A 20,712-nucleotide genomic window follows, 5' to 3' on the forward strand; every position below is an offset into this window, starting at 1 on the left:
TGATTTTGTCCTAAACCCTTTACAAAACAAACACAAAATGGAAAAATACAGGCTGTGTTTAGGACAAAATCACCACCAAAAAAATGAAGACAAGCCTTAATATGTAAATTGAGAAGTACAGTAGTTTGTTTGTTTAAATCCTGTATTTAAAAAGTGCCTTTTCCAGAGTGACACTGGCAGATTGGGCCTTTAATGCAAAAATGATTAACTGTCACTCAGACTGACCAACAGGGGGCAGCAGTGATACTTCACGTTCTATACAGCAGTGTGCAAATTTTTCACGTTTTTAATGTGTAATTTGACATTTCAGATGTAAACTGTTAGTTTTGGAAAGTAGTTCCGCCTTTTCTCCATAACCATAACGTTTTATTTGTTTATTCTATTTCATTTTTTAAGAACAGTTTGTTTTAAACTTTCACATGCATTTTAAATGTAATTTTATTATGGACACAATAGGTCTACAGTAGACATTACAAAAATGCATACGAAGCATAGAATGCAAAAGGGTGTTATCGTAAAAAAAAAATCTCTCTCTCTCTCTCTCTCTCTCGCTCGCTCTCTAATTCTCATGTTTTTCTTGGAACATTTTTAGTTTATTCCGGTGAAATTCCCTTTTTTTAAAAAAAAAATATATATATTTTTACTTCAAATCGTTTCATGTAATATAACAACTTTTATTTTTTCAATTTGGAGTTTTGTTTTGTTTTTCTCATAAAATATTTTGATAATTCTTGATATTTAGTCTTTAGTCTCAGAAAATTGTTGATTTTTTTTCATAATATTTTGACTCGGCCTACTGTATTCCTGTGTAATTTGAAGTTGTTTTTTTTGTGTGTTTTTTTTGTTAAATCTGAACTTTATTCTTGGAAAACATATCTTGTTCTTGTAATATTAATACAATTTAAGGATTACAACCGATGGCTTGTTCTCACCAAACATTTGGGTCTCTCGTATTTTAATGTTGGTCACAGTAATTTCTCAGCAAAGTATCTTTTGGGTGCAAAACTTTGCGAACCCTTGAGGGATTACAAATGTGAACGTATCTTTTCTGAAATGTTTGGCATGATCGATAGAGGTGGAGCAACAAGGCCTGTTTGGTCAGTCACTCAGTGAGTCAGCAATGAGAAAAAAATCCAGCATTGTGTGTCCCCCCCGCCCCTTCCAGAAAGTAGGTTGCCATGCAGGCCCCCCACACAACATCGTATGTCAACTGCTGTCTTTCACTTCACTTTGAGCGTGCGCTCCACTATGGACGGCAGAAGGGATGCGGGGCACAGCACTAACACGGACACAAATCCCCTCCCGCTCCACCATGACCGATGACAGAAGCGCCATGCTTTACATCCTGGAGGAGCCTCAGATGCGGCGGGAAGGCGAGAGGCTTCGAACCTTTCGCAGCTGGCCGCCCGACGCTCCCGTCACGTGCGGGGACCTGGCCAAGGCGGGATTCTTCTTTTTAGGGCCCGGGGATAAAGTCCAGTGCTTCTGCTGCGGCGGCGTTCTAAGATGTTGGGTGCGAGGAGACAGCCCGGCCGCCGAGCACAAGCGCCACTTCCCCACTTGCGGCTTCATCCTGGGTCGCGCCGTGGGAAACGTCCCGCTGCTGAGCGGATCGCCCGACTCCGTGGACGGGCAGCTGCTGAGCCAACTGCAGAGGCTGACGATGGACGACCAGGGCGCGGCGGGACAGGCGGTCTACCCCGAGATGGAGGCGGAGGATTCCCGGCTCACCACTTTCCACAACTGGCCCACGGAGGCCTCAGTCCAGCCGGATGTTCTCGCCAGGGCTGGATTTTTCTACACAGGTGCTCTTTTCCTACCCCAAGCAACATTTGCATATCCGCGATATTTCGCTTTAACTGAGTCAGTGCTCGAGTGACCTCTCATTGTGAGAGTTGATAATTGTCCTGCTGAGTCATGATGTTGTGGAGAGAACATCCTGGACTGAGCTGGGGCTAAAGCAGCAGCGACGGTGTAATTCCTGGGAACATTTTTTATTTTTTTTCTCATACTAGAATAAAGTGTAATTGCACATCCACTACAGTAGGTGGCAGTGGCGCTCTAAGAGAGTGTGCAATAGTGTTAATTTTGTCAACGAAAACTAAACAAAAATAATCGTCAACACACATTTTTCACCACACTAAAACTAGACTAGACTAAAACCCTCATTATTAAACAAGTGGGACTAAATCAATATGCATTTTCGTCGACTAATGAAGACGACACAAAAATGTACTTTACGTTAGGGCTGTGAAATTAATCGAAATTCAATTATGATTTCGATTATTACCCTCCACGATTACAAAATAGGCATAATCGTACAAAAACGATTAGGGTTGAAACAACATTTCTGCCTCGGATAGTCGCTGAGATAGTCGTAGTCAAGCTAACGGTAGTATACATGACAGTACACGGGGCTGTGAGAAACCAAATTTCAAAATCAACCTTACCTTACCAAGTAGTGTATGTAGATCAATGCATTGTAGCACTTTTATTTTGAAGTTGTTACCGGAAGCGTGTCATTGCTTGAGACTAGGGGCTGAAGACGTCTTCCTCTATTCGGAGTTTGTGAACAACGGCAATATAAATGCACCAAACTGTTGGGCCAGAGGTCAATAACAACTTAGTCCTGAAGTCACGTTCAAGCTCCAGCTAAGAGCGCTAAGACATAATTATGCTGACGTTGTGTGGGGTATATGCCACGGAAGAGGCGGGACTGCTTTTGCACATCAGTTTGGTTCCGGTTCGGTTTGCGACGTGGGGGCTGCGTCAAAAATACTTGTGCTTCCGACTTTGTGCCCCTCGGTTGAGCGTTCGCAACCCGGACCGGAAACAAACTGATGTGCAAAATCACGTCCCGCCTCTTCCGTGGCATATACCCCAAAGTATGGCGCCTGTTGCCAGCGTTTAGCGGTGACTGCTAGCTAACAGCGAGCTAACAACAGCAACCTAGCCACGCTAGCTAGCAGTGATAAAGTGTTCCACCCGTCTGATTACTTTTCAAAGACGTAAATACTACAGGAAGGCTGAGAGTTCACGTCATAAAAACTGGACTAAAATCTATGGACATTTTAGTTCATAAACAAAAAGGAGACGAAAACTATGATTTTTTGTAAAATCTTGTTTCTGCTAATTTGTCAATGACACTGTCATGTGACGCATAGTGACACACCCCCTTTCAAATCTGCAGCTAACGAGTGCAAAACGCACAAACACATGGAACAGACAGGAGGTGGATTCACAGTGAAAGGTTAAAAAATATAATCATAAATTATGGTTATAAATGAATGTAACATTAACCCAACGGCTATAACGTTCCAACAATAATGTTAATCTGACCGCTAACTAATGCTAGCTAACTTACTAGCTCATAGCATGGAGCCATAGTAGCCTCTTGTTGATATACTGTAATTATGTGTCAAATAGTTTTTCATCAAAAAGATGTAAGGACATTTTATGTGAAATAGTTTTATATCTGAAATGTTCAACTAAAACCAGACTAAAATGTCGACAGTTTTTGTTGACTACAACTCGACAAATAAAATTATATAATTCCATAATTATATGGAATAAAATAAATCCTAAAATGCTAGATTAATAGTCGACTAAAAATGGACTGAATAAAAGCAGGATGAGGTTGACTAACTACGATAAAAACTAACAAGCGTGATTGAAACTGGACTAAAACAGACTAAATTTAAAAATGGCGGATAAAATTAACACTAGCCTCTGCAGAGGCGTACTTACAACAATTTTATCGACAAATGATACTATTTATAGTCGCGGCGGAGAGATGGGGGGTGCGTGAAATCTTTCTTCTTCCTGGGGGGAACATAAAAAATAATTGAGAAGCAGTGGGTTAATTATTCATACTATGAAAATGTGCATCCATATAAGCATCATTTATCTATACAGTACATCAAACAGTATGCCAAAGTGCACATGCATGACCAGAAGTGATGTCATAGGATGACCACATATGGCTGCTGGTGGGACCCAAAGTCCCCCTTTAGCTTGCCCAAATAAAGGCATGGTCGAAAGTGATGTCATTTCCCTAGTGTGTTGTAAAACTATCACATTTGAGTGTGACGAAAGTGTGCCTTTTATTTATTACTCTTTACAGCGGCTAAAATGTGAAAGACAGCAAGCAGCCGACCAACTGCACGTTATTCGCTCACTTCCGCATCACTTAACAGGCCAGGCCCACCTTTTAAAGGCCCACACACATTCAGCGTCACAGATACTACAGTGTAGAATGGTGACCCCAAGTGGAGAAAAATAATAACCGACACCTCACGTGCATTTATTTTGGTATTATATGCATAAAGGTTAAAAACACAGAAATAATAAACATTTCCGTCAACATAATTGACTAGTCTTTTTTTTTTTTTTTCCCCAATAATGATTATTTTTTTTGTCTAAATCATCTCCTCATGATGCTAATGGTTAAATTATTTTGTGTTTCCTGACAATTCTGGGGAAAAAAATGACTTGAGTGATTATTTTAAGAATCCATCGATTTGGTGAATTGATCACTTTCCTCATCACGCCTTGGAATTTCTTGGCGTTCTGCTGTGTGCCACTAGAGGGAGCCCATGTATAATTTTGGTCTTAAACTTCATACTCGTCAAACTGCGTTTAGTCAACTCGTTCAAATGTGTTCACCGGCGTCTTTGCTGTCAGGTCACGGCGACAACGTCAAGTGCTTCTACTGTGACGGGGGGCTGAGGAACTGGGAGCCAGGAGACGACCCCTGGCAGGAACACGCCAAGTGGTTTCCACGGTAACGACACGGGCGCTACGATGACATTATCTGGATGTTTCATCGACATAATGTAAAACATGTTGCGTTCTTTTTCAGTTGTGAATTTTTAATCCAGTCAAGAGGACAGGAATATATCAGCAACATCCAGGATGCCCATTTCCATCTGGGTGACACTGTGGTGAGGCTTTTTTTATTTTATTTTTATTTTTTATTTTTAAATCTCTACCAATTTGGAATGCTGTGCTCATTGTCATTATTATTAACCACGGCATCATGACTGAAGGGTGATTCGCGGTCATGTATTCAATCGTCAACCTATTCAACTCTCCAGGGTGGCTCACAGACATCCACGGGCAGAGAAATTGGCTCCAGAAACGGTAGGAATTGCATTTGTGGAAGATGAATTACGTGTTCTGATACACAGTTAAGTTGTAGCTACATTAGAGCGTAGAAGAAAAAAGTCACCATCAAATTATGCCAATAAAAGTAGATATTTTTTCTGCATCGTAGGAAGAGCATATGCCGGTGAGTAACGTGAAGATGCTGTAGGGCTGCGCGATATGGCAAAAAAACATAAAATCTTGATTTTTTTCTGTCATTCTGAACGATTACCATTTTAATTGATTTTAATCAAAAGTTAAAAAAAAAACAAAAAACTTTTAAACAAGGTTTGATTTATTAAAAAATAAATCTTGTGCAAAATGCTCAGACAATAACGTAAATTTAACATACATAGCTTGTGCAAAAAAAGCTACTCATATCTTTTGCATAATTTAATGCCACATAACTTGTGCAAAACAAAAGCTACTCATAACTTTTGCTCAACTTAAATGTCACATACATAGCTTGTGCAAAAAAAGTACTCATAGCTTTTGCATAACTTAAATGCCACATAGCTTCTGCAAAAAAAACTACTCATAGCTTTTGCTCAACTTAAATGCCATACATAGCTTGTGCAAAAAAAGCTACTTATAGCTTTTGCATAACTTAAATGCCACATAGCTTGTGCAAAAAAAGCTACTCACAGCTTTTGCGCAACTTAAATGCCACACATAGCTTGTGCAAAAAAAGCTACTTATAGCTTTTGCATAACTTAAATGTAACATAGATTGTGCAAAACAAAAGCTCCTCATAGCTTTTGCACAACTTAAATGTCACATACATAGCTTGTGCAAAAAAAGCTATTCACAGATTTTGCTCAACTTAAATGCTATACATAGCTTATGCAAAAAAAAAAATCTACTTATAGCTTTTTCATAACTTAAATGCCACATAACTTGTGCACAACAAAAGCTACCCATAGTTTTTTCCCAACTTAAATGTCACATACATAGCTTGTGCAAAAAAAAAAAACTACTCATAGCTTTTGCGTAACTTAAATGCACAAGTAAGAAGTTCTAACAATTGTAAACTGGTATTGTAACCCACACATCCAGTATTCTACCACTTGTGCAAAAATACAACTCACAATAACATTTGTATATAACATAACTTCAAGATCAACAGCTTATAATAATCAGCACCACCTTTGATTGTAATTAAACTCTTAAATTCTTTGAAGAAAAAGTAGCCTGTCAAGTGACTCTGGCAAAAGACAAGCTCAATTCAAGCTCAAATTCTTTCGGATGCCTTTAGCGCAAGTGCTGGAATAGGTTAGTTGTGCTGCTACTCTTCGTTTTAAATGGACGAATTAATCAAATTAATTCGATGTATCGCCAAGCCCTACTTCTATGTATACATTCCTGAAGCATTTTGTATGAATAGCCGTTTTTTGAGGGCTAAAAGTGCTGCGAGTAGCATGCTAATTAGCATTAGCGAGTTAGGCTGTAGTAAATCATGACAGTTATTTGCTCATCTATAAAATGAAGCCAATATCATTGTCAATCAAATCATTTTGAATTGAAAATTGATTCTAACTCGAATCGCACACCCAAAAATCGAATCGTGAGACAGTCAAAGATTCCCACCCCTAGTAAATACCCGTAAATTAAAGCTGAACGTTTCCACCACCACGTTGTTTGGAACCTGCCTGGTGTGTGTCACCTCCCAGATGTGGTCGGCGGTTTGGCAGCGTCGTCGGTCATGCTCTCGCCAGTGGTGCAGACGGTGCTCCAGATGGGCTTCGAAGCCAGCCTGGTGGAGAGTCTGGTCCAGACCAAGTTCCTGTTAACAGGCCAACACTACTCGCATGTGTCCAGCCTGGTCAGCGATGTGCTGCAAGCCGAAGAGGAGGACAGGCTGAGAAGGCCGCAGAGCAGAGGTAACCTTTGGCAGGCCAAAATAGCCATTAGCCCAACTAATAACCGGTGCCATACGAGTTAGGGAAATTATTCCATTTTATTTTATTGGTCCAAATCCACCGCCACCACAGTGTGAATGTGTGAGTGCATGAATAATGTATCCATTCCTTTGTAAAGCATCTTTTGAAGTGTCTAGAAAAGTGCGATATAAATCTGATGCATTATTATTATTAAAATGTAATATTTACAGTATTTACTACAGTGGTTCTGAAACTTTTCACACCAAGTACCACCCCACCAAAAATTGGTTCTCCAAGTACATATTAAATGACCAAAATGAAAATACATGAGCGTAAAAAGCTTAAATATTTATTAAAAGTGAGGAATTGGGAATACAATCATAGTTATATTATTATAAGAAAGAAGATACAATTATAAGAATAAAGTCGAAATTTTACAAGAAAACGCCAAATTGTACATTATATGTTTACGAGGGGAATAGAACCATTTGAGACAAAAGATGCAATACTACAAGAAATATGGAAGCATTTTAGAATGAAGAAAAAAAACCAACAAAATTAAACAATTAAGTGTTTAAATTACGTGAGAAAACATTTGTAAATTATGAGAATACTCAAAATATTAAAAATAAATTTAATTTTGCAGGAATAAAGTAAGTAAAAGAATAAAGTCTAAATTTTACAAGAATACATCAAATTGTGCATTATTAAAGATTATGAGGGGAATAGACTTTTTTTTTTTTTTTTTTTTTGGGTGTAAGGGACTGGAACTGATCAATGGCATCTCCATTCAGTTCAAATGTGGTGAAAGACGATACGAGATGCTCTTGTTGTCGAGACAAACACTTACCCTCACATTCACACCCATTGATAATTTTTTTGACTTTACATCAGAGCCTGACGGGGGGCAAAGACCTGACGCCGAGGACGTGAGGACGCTATCACCACTGAGAGACAAAGGTCACAAACGTCTTCCATGCAACTCAACTTCATTTTTTAATTGTATTAATTTTTTTGTAAAGTGACGTTCTTACACACCCGTGTCCAGTTCCGACCGCGCGGGAGCCCAGTCCCGAAGAGCTCCTGAGGCAGTTGCAGGAGGAGCGGACGTGCAAGGTGTGCATGGACAAGCTGGTGTCCATCGTTTTCATCCCGTGCGGTCACCTGGTGGTGTGCGGCGATTGCGCCGCCAGCCTGCGCCACTGCCCCATCTGCAGAGCCGTCATCAGAGGCAGCGTCCGGGCCTTCATGTCCTGAGACCACCACCGCGGCGTTTTTGCCGCTCGCTCGCGGTTATGACATCAACTGAAAACTGTAATAAACATTTGAAGCTGCTCAGAAATACGGTACAGATTGATTTTAATGTGGGGTTGATAGATTTGTTACTTTAGCAGCAACAAATTGTATTTTCAATAATATACTCTGTTCCCTATTAATATTGTGTTTGTGGAATAAGAAATAGGCTCCAGCACCCCCGCGACCCTTGTGAGGAATAAGCGGTCAAGAAAATGGATGGGTGGATGGATGGAAGTTATTAATTGTACAAGAATAATCATGTTATCAAATTCATCCATCCATCCATTTTCTTGACCGCTTATTCATCACAAGGGTTGCAGGGGGTGCTGGAGCCTATCTCAGCTGGCTTTGGGCAGTAGGCAGGGTACATCCTGAACTTGTCGCCAGCCAATCGCAGGGCACACAGAGACAAACAACCATCCACACTCACAAGCACACCTAGGGACAATTCGGAGCGCCCAATTGACCTGCCATGCATGTCTTTGGAATGTGGGAGGAGACCAGAGTACCCGGAGAAGACCCACGCGGGCACGGGGAGAATATGCAAACTCCGCCCAGGAAGGCCGGAGCCTGGACTCAAACGTTATGAAATTCATTCTGGACAAAATATGAACTTTTTACTGCTGAAAATGGCTCAATAAGTCAATCCCTTTAAATCATATTCTATGAACAGAATATTAATCAGAGGGCACATCTAAAGGCTTTGCCTTGCGTTGGCCTTTATTGACATGACACTGCTGAAAGAGAATCATTTCTTTTATTATGAAACACTTATTTACATGGACACAAACAATCAATATGGGAAGGGGATCACATTTGCTTTGGGAACAAATTGAAAGTGAAAATAGAAAATTTCTATATAAATATTAACAAAGTACACAGAACGGTTTTAAGAAGCTATATTACACTAAGGACGATGCGAGATTCAGCAACATTTCTTTCTAATACAGGTTTACACAATAATCGAACATACACTAAGCTAGCGCAGTGATTCTCAACCAGGGTTCCACAGTCAATTGTCCCATTTGACCTCATATGTCTGAAAATGATTGATCGATTACAAATATATATTTGCCAGCAACATACAATTGAATTATTTGGATTAAATGGCACAAGAAAGTACAATAAATTGCATCCACGTGTTGCCTTTTGTACATTATACATAGCTTCCTGTATTTCAGCTTTGTGTTCAATTTAACAAGACCATATTACAAACTGAGTCAATTTGTGAGTCAACAAACAAGATCATTATTTCAGTATCCATACTTGTTGTGTTTGGTGGTGTGCTGTGAGATTTCTCGAATGTAAAATCTTAGCTCAATAAATGTTGGCAAACGCTGGACTAGAGTGTGCAAATTCACATAAATAAAAGACATGTTTGCACTTGGACAAAGGAGAATTGACCAATCACAATGCGGTTCATTGTATGGTCAAGAGGAAGCACGGAGCCAAGTTGATATTTTGGGACCACCCGGCCGGCAGTGAGAATATTACTGGAATCTGACAAGCTATTTGCAGCTGCCAACAATCGACAAAATGGTCTGTGAACAGAACAAAAACAAGGAAACGTCATCTTTTGTTCACAACTCTTTAGATCCTCAAGCTCCACCCGATACATTTGTAAAGCGGAAAAACATTTCAAGAGGTCAACAGAAACAAAACCTTGAACCAGAAAAATAAGTGGACATAAAATCAACCTCTGAATAAAACATTTCCTCTACTATTGCATCACACTTTTAAATAAATGCCTTTATACCCACATCCTCTCTAATTAAAAAAAACAAAAACAAAAAAATGTACTTGAGTTATTTTAAGCTTTCTGCTCTTGCACATGGATGGAGTCAACAGCAGAGGGCAGTAAGGCAACAGTGGATTTGTCTCCCACTAAGTGAAATGGAGCACATTGACCAAAGGCAAAGAAAAGTGCTAAAAAGTATGACATATCATTGTCGAAACAATGTAAACCAGATAATACGCAGCCAGCTGACGAGTGGGGTGGCTCCATTGTTGTTTTGAAAAGCAGATAGTGTCAGCTCCATAAATATTGGGACACGGTCATAATTGTCATCTTTTTGGCTCTAGACAGCACACCAACAGATTTGAAACTAGACTAAGTGCAATTTCTGAAAGCTGAATGCTAAGATTTCAATGCATGTGGAAGGCTTATAAAATAAATTGAGATAAATTGTGGAATTATAACCTCCTGGTTATTGTGGGAACAGACATTGAACTTTCCCCGGCCAGTTCCATACGTATAAATTATCATCATTACCAGGTGTCTGATACTGCTTGGTGGCACCAGGAGGTTATAATTTCACAATTTATCTCTCAATTTACTTCATAAGCATTCCACATGCGTTCAAATCTCTGCATTCATCTTTCAGCATTCCCATGCAATTTCTCAAGAAATTGCACTTTGTCTAGTTGGACAATGCTTTTTACCACAGAGAAGTATCAGACACCTGGTAATGATGGTACGTTATATGTATGGAAGTGGGCGTGGAAAGTGATACTTTGAAATCTTAGAAAAAGTTCAATGTCTGTCCCATTGAAAATGAATGGGGAAAAGTTGATATTAAATGTTAAATTGTGCAAATACTGTAAGTAATGTGGAATCAGACGATATATACCACGGGAGGGGTGAATTTTTTAAGCTAGTTGAAATTTGAACAATGTCAATTGGAAGTATTATGTGGGAGTTGTTACGCGGCAAAAAAGTGTGGAGAATAAAAATCACATATATAAAATAACATATGTGGGAATGCTTCAGCCAACAAGATGTGCTTTAATTGCAGGCTGACATCTTGAATTTGAGGGCATTTACATCCAAATTACAACAGCCAAGCATCCCATTACCTTTGGTCCCTTAAAAGCGCATCTTATTCCTTTCATTTCAAATGCATTGTGTTTGTGATTTGGAACCAAAAAGATGAGAATTGTGCCCCAAGTCGCAATATTTATGCACCTGACTTTTCATTTATTTCAAATGTTTGAACTTTAACAATAGGTTGAGTTTGTATTACAATCCCACGTTGAGCTACCAGCGCTTTTAAAAACAAAAAAACACTTCATTGACGGCGACTTGGCTGTGTGTGAAAATAATCACAAACAAAAAACTCCAGAAAATAAAAAATTTGAAAACTTGCATGCCATGACTTTTGTATTCTTGATATTGAACATTATTTACAATGTCTATTTTTGACGCGCAACCGTGCAGATGCGCTTCCTTTTCAGGCCTGCCCGTGTATGGGATATACAAAAGACCCCGACGGGCCTCAAGTCACTGAAATTCATCCCTCCGACCAGAATGTGAGCCCAAACAGCAAATGACATGCAAAACGACTTCAGCTTCAACACACACTGGGAATGCTTACCTCTGCAAGAATGCAATACAAAAATAAACAAACATACGTTTGACACGAATAAAGAGGAAGACAATCAAAGTGAGGCGTATTTTCCATGCAGCCCACCAGTGCGTGCCATGTTTGACAGTGGAAAAGTCTGCCGCAATGTCCCAAAATGGTGAGAGCAACATTTGGTCATACTGTGGCAAACAACGTCAGCGTCGCTTCCCTCCAGGATGATTGATCTTCTATTTATGTAGACCTGCAGAGAAAACATGGAAAAAAAAAGTCAAAAAGACGATCACACTAAAGTGGCGTGAGTGACTGAAACCTCAAGTTTTACATTTATGTTAAAACAATTACAGCCCGACCACTATGGATTTGAAGCAAATACCAATTCATAAGAAACATATTAAATTGCATTTCAATGGGTATCAATTAGACATGGATTTTCGCTATACGCAGACTGGCCTGATACCTATTCATCGTGAATGGCGGGAATAACTTTCCTTTTCGTTTTTTATTTTTATTTTATTTATTTTTTTATTTACAGTTGAAAAGGGTCCTCATGCATAAAAAAAATGACCATCCAAGGACAGCACATAATTGTTGAACAAGACACCAACATTAAGAACTCATTTTGTACATTTTTTTTTTCCACAAAATTGAAATCACTCAAAATGGGATTATTATTGAGGTACAATGTTTGTCCGGTATATCATCATGCTGTAGTATAGGCCAGTATAAGACATTGTTGATAGTCACAGTTTCGTAGCTACAGATTGGCATATTCATGGACTTTTGTTTTTTCCAAAATATATTTTTCATATTATAGATTTTTCCCTTTCTACTAAGGGATTTTTATTCCTATTCCACCCGTTTTACATGGTAAACATAATGAATGTTTTCAAGCGTTTTTTTTTGTTTGTTTTTTTTTAGATATTTTGGGTTTTGTTAGGTTTACACACCAAAACATATCAGAATGACCACACAAGGATGAGAAGACAAGACATTCATTTTTACTCGCAGCGAGAATAGCAGAGTTCCCAGGTACAAGCTGTCAAAGATGCTCTGGCAATTCTCCTGCGCCCTTTCTATTTATTGGGGATTATTTCTTGTCCGGTTACAAAAAATAGAGTTGCACCACTAAGGGGTGGGGAAAGCGCAATAGTGCAATGCTACATTATCTAAAAATAACATATTTGTCTGCTTGGATGTAAGTGTGTTGCAAATAAGCATGGGATTATCCATTAGCAATGAAAGTTCTCGTTTCCGCTTCTGCCCCAGATAGTGTGGCTCATTTTAAACACAGCCACACTGTCTGGTCTGGTACAGTTCTAAAAAAAAGCAGTTCACTTAAAGTTCATGTGCGTGTAAAGCATTTTAGCAAATATATAATAACTTAGATACACTTTAAACGTAACAGGTTTGTAAAAAAAAAAATCAAAAAAAAAAAAGACCGATTTCATCAGTCGAGCCCTAAAAACAATGCCTGCATATAGAATTAGGCAAATTGGTCTTTGTATACAGAAAAAGTAATTCTCTCTGAGACTTTGGAGAAAGGACACAAATCAAGGAAACAAAAGTCCTGAATCTGCAGACATTGTTTTCATACTTCTTCATGGCGTTAGATGATTGCACGCACCGATCTGAAAATGAAGTGACACACATCTAAAAATCTCACCTATTCATTGTGCTGAGGGATGGCCAAATCAGAAGAATTCCATGCTAAAAGTACGATTATTATGAATAGACGCAACGTGCCATTTTAGTATTATTTTGAAATGAATGTACAGTGAAAATGTGCAAATTTCTTCAACCGTTTGTGAAGTATGTTGTGGTTGGCCTTGTTGGCTGGCATCTCTGCCTGCACGGCTTTTCAGCATAAGCACAAATTGTTGCCAAGTTTTCCAGTATTTCCTCAGCTTACGCTCCTGGAATATGGTACGAAAAGTAAGAAGGATTAGAAATAGTCTGGCCAACAAAAGGAAGGATTAGCGTTTGAATGTGATTTTTGGTCTTTTCTTATGATATACAGTCAGGTTAAAAATATTGGGACATGGATACAATTCCATTTTTTGTGTCTCTAAAGACAACCACAAAGGATTTAAAACCAACAAGATGTTCTTTAAACTTTCAGCTGGAATTTTGAAGTGGATCAGAAAATGTTTGTTGAGATTGATGATTATTTGGGGAGGAGATGGAATTTGTAACCTTGATTTAGGGAGGCAACCTTAACGCAAAGTGTGACAAATGTATGCAAGCATGAAAAAGCGTGAGGACGAGTCACATGTACCTGCTCATGGTGTCCTGTGGCAAACACAGACACATACACACACACACACGCGCGCGTCCGTACTTACAGGGACACAGGCTTTAGGAGGAGATGAGATGGTTTCTCATTGACATGGTAGAGTGGGAATGGATCAAATCCACCAATAAAATCAACTGAAAACAAAAACAAAAATCAAAATCATGAATTTATGGAATGAAATGACAAACATAATAAACATCAGAAAAAATCTCAACAATAAAACAAGGAATGATGTGACAACACAACAGAAACGGACGTGAAACACAGGTGGCAGCAAAGTAGTGTGGCGCCTTGAGATACGAGTGACCTGACAGTTTCAGTTTTTTAACATAAGAGCCACCACGCAACCGTTTTTTTTTCTTCTTCTTTGCTTTGACTTGCCAACAAAATTTGGGATAGGAGTGCGATATAACTCAACATCTCACTTCACAAGTAGCAATTTGGGTGATAGTGCCCCCCTGTGGCCAAATCGAACACACCAGAAAGAGTTGCAAAGAATTATTCATGACACACAAACTGTTAAAGTGGAAGTCAACCCCCCAAAAATTCCTTGACATTATGTTCTATGCAGCCTCACTAATCTAAACGATATTCTGGTTAATATTGCGTTAGTGAAATACGAGTTAAACAGCATAATACAGCAGTTTTTATCAATATCAGTTCTTGTTGACTGAAAATTAGGGCTGTGAATCTTTGACTGTCTCACGATTCGATTCGATTATGATTTTTGGGTCTACGATTCGATTCAGAATCGATTTTCGATTCTCGATTCAAACGATTTTCGATTCAAAATTATTTGATTGACAAATGATTTCTGCTTCAATTTACAGATATGCACAACATTGTCATGATCTACTCCAATTGCTTTGCAAGACAACATGACAAATAGAGACATTAAAGTGTGTTTTTTTGTTTAAACATGTATTAATTTTGTATTGTAAGTGCCTTTTTCCACAAAAACAGCATGTGGGCTACAATTGCCTTTTCTCTTTCTTCATTTCTAATTTAAATAAAATTGATTTTTGGATATTAAATATCGATTCGATTAATAAATGAGAATCTCCATTCTTTTATGAATCGATTTTTTTGGCACACCCCTACTGAAAATGACATCATTGTTGCCCATGTCTCACATTAACAACCAATCACAGCTCAGCTTCAGAAAACAGGTGAGCTCTGATTGGTCGTTGTGTGACCCCTGAGCGTCTGTGATGTCATCTTCAGTCGACAAGTTGCAAAATGGCCACCCCCTGAGATGGATAAAAACAGGTGGATTTTGTTGCATAACTCATATTCCACAAATGTAATATTAATCAGAATGTCATGTTTAGAGTAGTGAGGTCGCATAAATGTTTAAGGTTGACTTCCTTTTTAAATTGTTCACATTCTATTTAATCACAGTACGACTACATGAATGTATAAAATACAATATTAGAGCGCTATTATCCTTATTAAAAAAAAAAAAAAAGAAAAAAGAAAAAAAGAAAAAAAGGTTAGGGTGCAAATATATTTCCATTCATTTCAATGGGAAAAGTTTTTTTATTTTTTTTTATTTCTCAACACCACTGTATACAATTTTAGTATCCCTTCCTCATGCACAAAGTGAAAAAAAAAAAAAAAAAAAAGAACAGAACCACATCACATTTTCTTTCATGTGTGCGATTGCTGTGAGCCCGAGGGAGCACGGAAACAGGTGGAAGCCGTCCGGCTGTCAAAACAGCCTCCGCGGTTTTTATCGCTCACGCACAGAGGTGACCTTCGGCCGCACGGCCAACGCGCAACCCGCTCGGTTTATTTCCTCGCTTAGGAGGTCAGACTGGAGGTGAGCTGCCGAAGAGCGAACGAGTGAGCGAGCGTGTCAGGAGGGAGTAAAAATTGCTGCTGAGACATTTTGGAGATGAAGGCAAAAGCCTGTGCGATGTTGCCGAGGTACAAAGGCGGCGAGGGAGCGAGGGAAAGTGTGATGGAGGAGGTCACGCTGCGCGCTTTGACTGACGGGAGACCGGAGAGATTAGGTGAAAGGGGCGCATATAAAACAGCTTTGGGCCCACGCAAACAGCACATGGAAAGAACAACTGATACCGACGATAATGTGATTCATGAAAGCGGCAATTCAAACAGCCGCTTCCGTTCTCTCGGGTAAAAAAAAAGGACAGATACATCCTGCAAACGGGAGGGGGGGTCAGACACATGACCGTCACGGAAACTACAGTCAGGCCAGATCGGGTCCATCCTGATAAGCGGAGGCAGCAGCGGGTCTGCTGGAGAGTGATAGGTTTGAAAGATGAGGGTTAAAAGCCACGACAGGGGGCTGGCCCTTTCCTCCCCGACTCATTTTTATCTCTTCATCACACACTCAGAGCTTGTTTCAACAACTATTATGCAGGCTTCCAAGCAGGCTTGAACACATCTGGGAAGACAACACTGACTGGATAAACTCATTTTCTCCCAAAAACGTATAAATATGTTGTATTTTAAACATTACCATGCTGCCAAAGACGTATTTATACGTTTGTTTTTGTTTTTTATGCTCGGGCTTTGATGCAGCATTTGAAATGAAGACAATGGTAGTGGAAATGGTAGTTATTAAAAAACGGCCAGCAGAGATCAACCAGGGCCATGTTGCAACAAAGCTGTTTTCCCCACAGCTTGAAAGAGATTTGTGAATAATGATGAAACCTATCTATATTCTAATGTTCATTGCTGCAAAACGGAAACAGATTGAAATATACTTTTTTTTTCTCCTGATGAAAGAAGAGAATCTTTCTTTTGGTAGGTTCCATATTTTTATAGCAATAGAACACAATATTTTGTGGGCCTTGCAAAATCAGTAAAAATCGAAGGGTTTGCTTCAGTGAAAATGGCGTAGAAACACGTAGAAATCATTTGTTTTTAAACTATGCACCACAGAAGGGTTCCACTCATGACAAAGAGGAGAACCCCCCCACCCCCTTTAAAAAAGAAAAAAAGAAAAAAAAAGGTCAATTTCTGCGAAGTAGAGGAGGACGTTTTAAAAATGGCTCCCACCCTTCTTCATACTACACTTCATAAATAACTATGCTCAAGTTTGTCTGCTTTTTCCCCCTGAATTTAAAATAGTTTACCTGAATTACAAACCAAGTTACAAATGTTCACAAATGACAATCTGCAATAAAGTGACGCCGCAATAATCAAACCGCAAAGTAGTGAGTGGGAGAACACTGTATCCCAATGTAGTATTTTTCCTTCAAATTTCATGAAATCAATAGCAATTTTCTATTTTTCTAATTTCATAGGGCAGCTGATAATGGTATTGGCCACCATCGCCCATTTTCCTTTTATTTCTATTGAAAAGATATAGCATTAAATTTATTTGAATTTTGTAGGTTACCTGAGTTTAGCTGGATACATTAAATACTTTTTATATGTTGCTACGCTTGTGTTATATAAAAAAATAAAAATAAAACAATATACAGCACAAAATAATAATAATAATAATTATATATATATATATATATATATATATATATATATATATATATATATATATATATATATATATATATATATATATATATAATAGATTCATCCATTTTCCTAACCGCTTATTCCTCACAAAATACTTAATAAAATCTAAATATTTTAAATTACCTATACATATATGTGTGTGGCCCAGTACCGAGAAGCAAAGGGGAATGGTTGAGGACAACTGATGTAAAAAATCTAGGCTGGAAATTAGACATAGTGAACCATGACAGACATTGACAGCCTGAGTGGCTGCGTGAGCGACAGACTGGCAGGATGACAGCGACACGAAACAAAGGTGAAGAGGAAAAAGATGGGTTGAGGGAAAAAAACGAGGAAGTGTGGAAAAATGGCAACGTTACGAGACGTTGCAGAGAAATTGCGATGGCAGGTCGGCAGCTCAAGATATCACAACAAGGTTTCAAGCTGGAGGAGGTGACACAATGTTGCAGAAATACTTCCATCCATTTTCTGAACCGCTTATCCTCACTATGGTTACAGGCATGCTAATATTACTTATTTGATAGTGCCACACTAAACATGAAGAGAATTACCTGTACACCTTGTGAATTTAAAATGAACACATAGCTGAGCTTTTAAGTCTGCTAGCTAAAGGCTAACGCCTAATGGCATCCATTTTGGGGTGCTCTAACGACTACAACTATGTAGACATACCAGACAATAAAATCAATCACACTCACAATCACACCTAAGGACAATTAAGAATCTCCATCTCTAAATATAGCAGATGACGACATGCTAGCCATTTGCCCACCAGGCCGATTTGAAAACCTAACAAGTGAAAAACCTTTGGCATCTTTATGACCCGAGGACAACGGACCACCTGCTTTGTATCCATCCAGCAATCCATCCATTTTCACATTTATGCTGTGAAGGATTTTCTGGGATGTGACTCAGCACACAGGGCAGCAAATATAATTAGCAGACATGCTAAAGTGAGCTTATCCCGGCGCTTGTCGGCACAACTCTCTGACCTACTTTACAAAGAGGATTTTCCCCACCACTTGCGCTGACGGTGTGTCTGCGAGTCACCGATAAGTCCGCGTTAAGATTCACACGCTACACAAACACAGCGTCAGCCACGCGCCTAGATTAACACATACGCACGCATACACACACACAAACACGCCGCTAGTACATTAGTGCAGTGATGCCATGAGACAAGAGTGACGCAACTAATGAGTTTTGAGATATGAGCCGTCTTATAACCATTTTTTTGCTATGAATGACAAAAATTTGACATTCGAGCACTGTGAACTCAAGTCAATAGTTTGGCAGCAAAAAGAGGCTTTGACCTGCTTTTGTCACTGCCAGTTGAAGTTTACTGTCAAATTAAACTTAAAACAAGGAAATCACATCGCATATTTCGAACAACTCACACAACTTTGCCTTCTAACTAACTTAACGCTAACAGACAATGCTAAACGCCAAAGACAGGCTAACGAATAGCGTCAACAATTGCAGCATTACAATGCTTTAAGGTCGGATACAAACAAAGACATCTGGGTTGGGTTTTTGTCAGGAATTTTGCCCCTTCCTGACCAAGGACATCAAACACCCGACTATATCAAGTAGGCCTATGTCTGATAAAATAGTCCTATTATCTGGCTGCCAGGTGTACATTAAAAGTGGATTTGTCTCAATAATTTGGTCCAAAACAAGTCATGACCGACGATCTTAAAAAATCTTGATGTGGAAAGCTGCATAATCTCGAGCTATTTGGTTCTGTGGACTGTGATGTAAACTGTTCAATGCTCTATTATTTTTTTATTTTTATTATTGGTCTGTCACAGATAGACAAAAAAAGATTTGAAAAATCATGGGGTATATTCACTAAGAATGCGCTGCATCCACTAATAGCGCAAAATATTGCAACACAACTGCACCCGCAGTCTGCGCCCAGTTACCCACCTATTCACTAAGGATATTGCTCGAATCATACACCGACGCAAACACGGCCACAAATTCTGACAGCTGGAAGCAAATTTGCGCCTGGTTTACCACACATGGCAATGGATGTGCCAAGAACGCGGTAGTATAGTAACAGTTGCGAGAAAGATGACATTATCAGAAAGCGAGGTTGGACCAAGTGGTGCAGAAGCGTTTTCCTCAATTAGCGCCATTAAGCTGTACAGAGCAGAGATGATGACAACAGTGTCATTCATTCATAAAGTACAAATTATTGGTGCAATCATTTATTAAAAATATATTTTCAGAGTTTGATGTATGCATACAGTATGCATCTGGCATGTAAAAATGATCGTAAAATGACCCCACCCTCCCCACCCCCGGGCCCCCGCCTATGCCGATCCGCCCAGGTTACGTCTCCCTCTGTCCTCTCTGCGTGATTAGCCAGAGAGGGACGTGCACCATGCCATGCACTGCTGTCATGATCCCGGGATCGAGGGTGCGGCAGGTTTATACATCCTTTCCGTAATATTTGCGTCATGCAAACTCCGTGTGGCTATTTGCGTTGGCATTAGTGATTTAGACACTGTACATCAATGAGTCTTATTTGCATTGGGGTGGGCATATTTTGCATCAAATGTATGTAAATTACTACGCGCATATAACACCGGCACACTGGGGCGCAATCTGGTTGGCAGCGCACTTAGTGACGGATTTCCCCCTCTGTGCGTGTTTAGTGAATTAGGCGCTCCCAGATTGCTACATTTTTACCGGTTAGTGCCGGGCAAAGGATACGCAAACCTTTAGTGAATCTACCCCTATGCGTCTAACAGGCTTAAGCAAAGTATACCTGAACATAAATGCATAATACTCAAAGTAAAATGTTCTTCATCCTCTCAGAAAAATATTACTGCAGCTTACCCAGTCACATGCAGTAATCATCTTCATGATTTTTATTGAAGTGTGTTTATGTTTTATAAAATACGGAATACTATTTTAATCACATTACAAATCATTGGAGGCTGGAGTGGATTAACTCTTTGACTGCCAAAGATGTTTCATGATGATTAGTAAAATTCCAATGAATGGAATGAGGTCTTTCATTTCATAGCCACATTGTATATGTAGTAAAGGCAAACAATATTCTTTTTGCCTTGAAAGATGAGTTAAAATGCTCAAAAGCGGCTGGCACTGTGGATTTTTTTGTTTTGTTTTTATAACGCCTGGCAGTCCAAGAGTTAATGGCAGTTTCATTCATTCCAATGGCAGAAGATGATTTGGCATAGTGTTTTAATTTATG

At 39.2% G+C, this 20,712-nt stretch overlaps 2 protein-coding genes across 4 annotated transcripts in view; one reads left to right on the forward strand and one right to left on the reverse strand.

Annotated features, from left to right (window-relative positions):
- Positions 1-986: 986 nt before the first annotated feature.
- On the forward strand, positions 987-8,367 carry birc7 (baculoviral IAP repeat containing 7). 2 transcript variants are annotated; one of them, XM_077513443.1, is made up of 7 exons: positions 987-1,805; positions 4,684-4,783; positions 4,862-4,943; positions 5,049-5,142; positions 6,816-7,025; positions 7,920-7,985; positions 8,074-8,367. In XM_077513443.1, exons 1-7 carry the CDS (start codon positions 1,265-1,267, stop codon positions 8,280-8,282), a joined length of 1,302 nt encoding a protein of 433 aa, XP_077369569.1. In that variant the 5' UTR covers positions 987-1,264; the 3' UTR covers positions 8,283-8,367. The 2 variants fall into 2 exon arrangements, with proteins under 2 accessions (XP_077369569.1, XP_077369570.1); XM_077513444.1 differs by having other exon boundaries at positions 1,001-1,805; positions 5,097-5,142.
- Positions 8,368-9,016: 649 nt separating this feature from the next.
- Positions 9,017-20,712, reverse strand: part of nkain4 (sodium/potassium transporting ATPase interacting 4) — a 50,865-nt gene continuing 39,169 nt past the window's right edge. The window contains exons 6-7 of one of the 2 annotated variants that reach the window (XM_077513445.1): positions 14,029-14,113; positions 9,017-11,927 (exon numbers count right to left, since the gene is read on the reverse strand). In XM_077513445.1, coding sequence (XP_077369571.1) covers positions 11,918-11,927; positions 14,029-14,113 — 95 coding nt within the window. In that variant the 3' untranslated portion in view covers positions 9,017-11,917. The remainder of the gene's footprint in view (positions 11,928-14,028; positions 14,114-20,712) is intronic. The other variant, XM_077513446.1, reaches the window with a different exon arrangement.

Source organism: Festucalex cinctus, chromosome 2 (genome assembly GCF_051991245.1).
Source record: "Festucalex cinctus isolate MCC-2025b chromosome 2, RoL_Fcin_1.0, whole genome shotgun sequence".
In the NCBI taxonomy this organism is placed as follows: domain Eukaryota; kingdom Metazoa; phylum Chordata; class Actinopteri; order Syngnathiformes; family Syngnathidae; genus Festucalex; species Festucalex cinctus.

Coding starts and splice junctions, on each gene's coding strand:
- birc7 (XM_077513443.1), top strand. CDS start 1,265: ATGCGGGGCACAGCACTAACACGGACACAAATCCCCTCCCGCTCCACC. Junction 4,944..5,048: donor TCCATCTGGGTGACACTGTG/GTGAGGCTTTTT, acceptor TCATGACTGAAG/GGTGATTCGCGGTCATGTAT. Junction 5,143..6,815: donor AGAAATTGGCTCCAGAAACG/GTAGGAATTGCA, acceptor GTCACCTCCCAG/ATGTGGTCGGCGGTTTGGCA.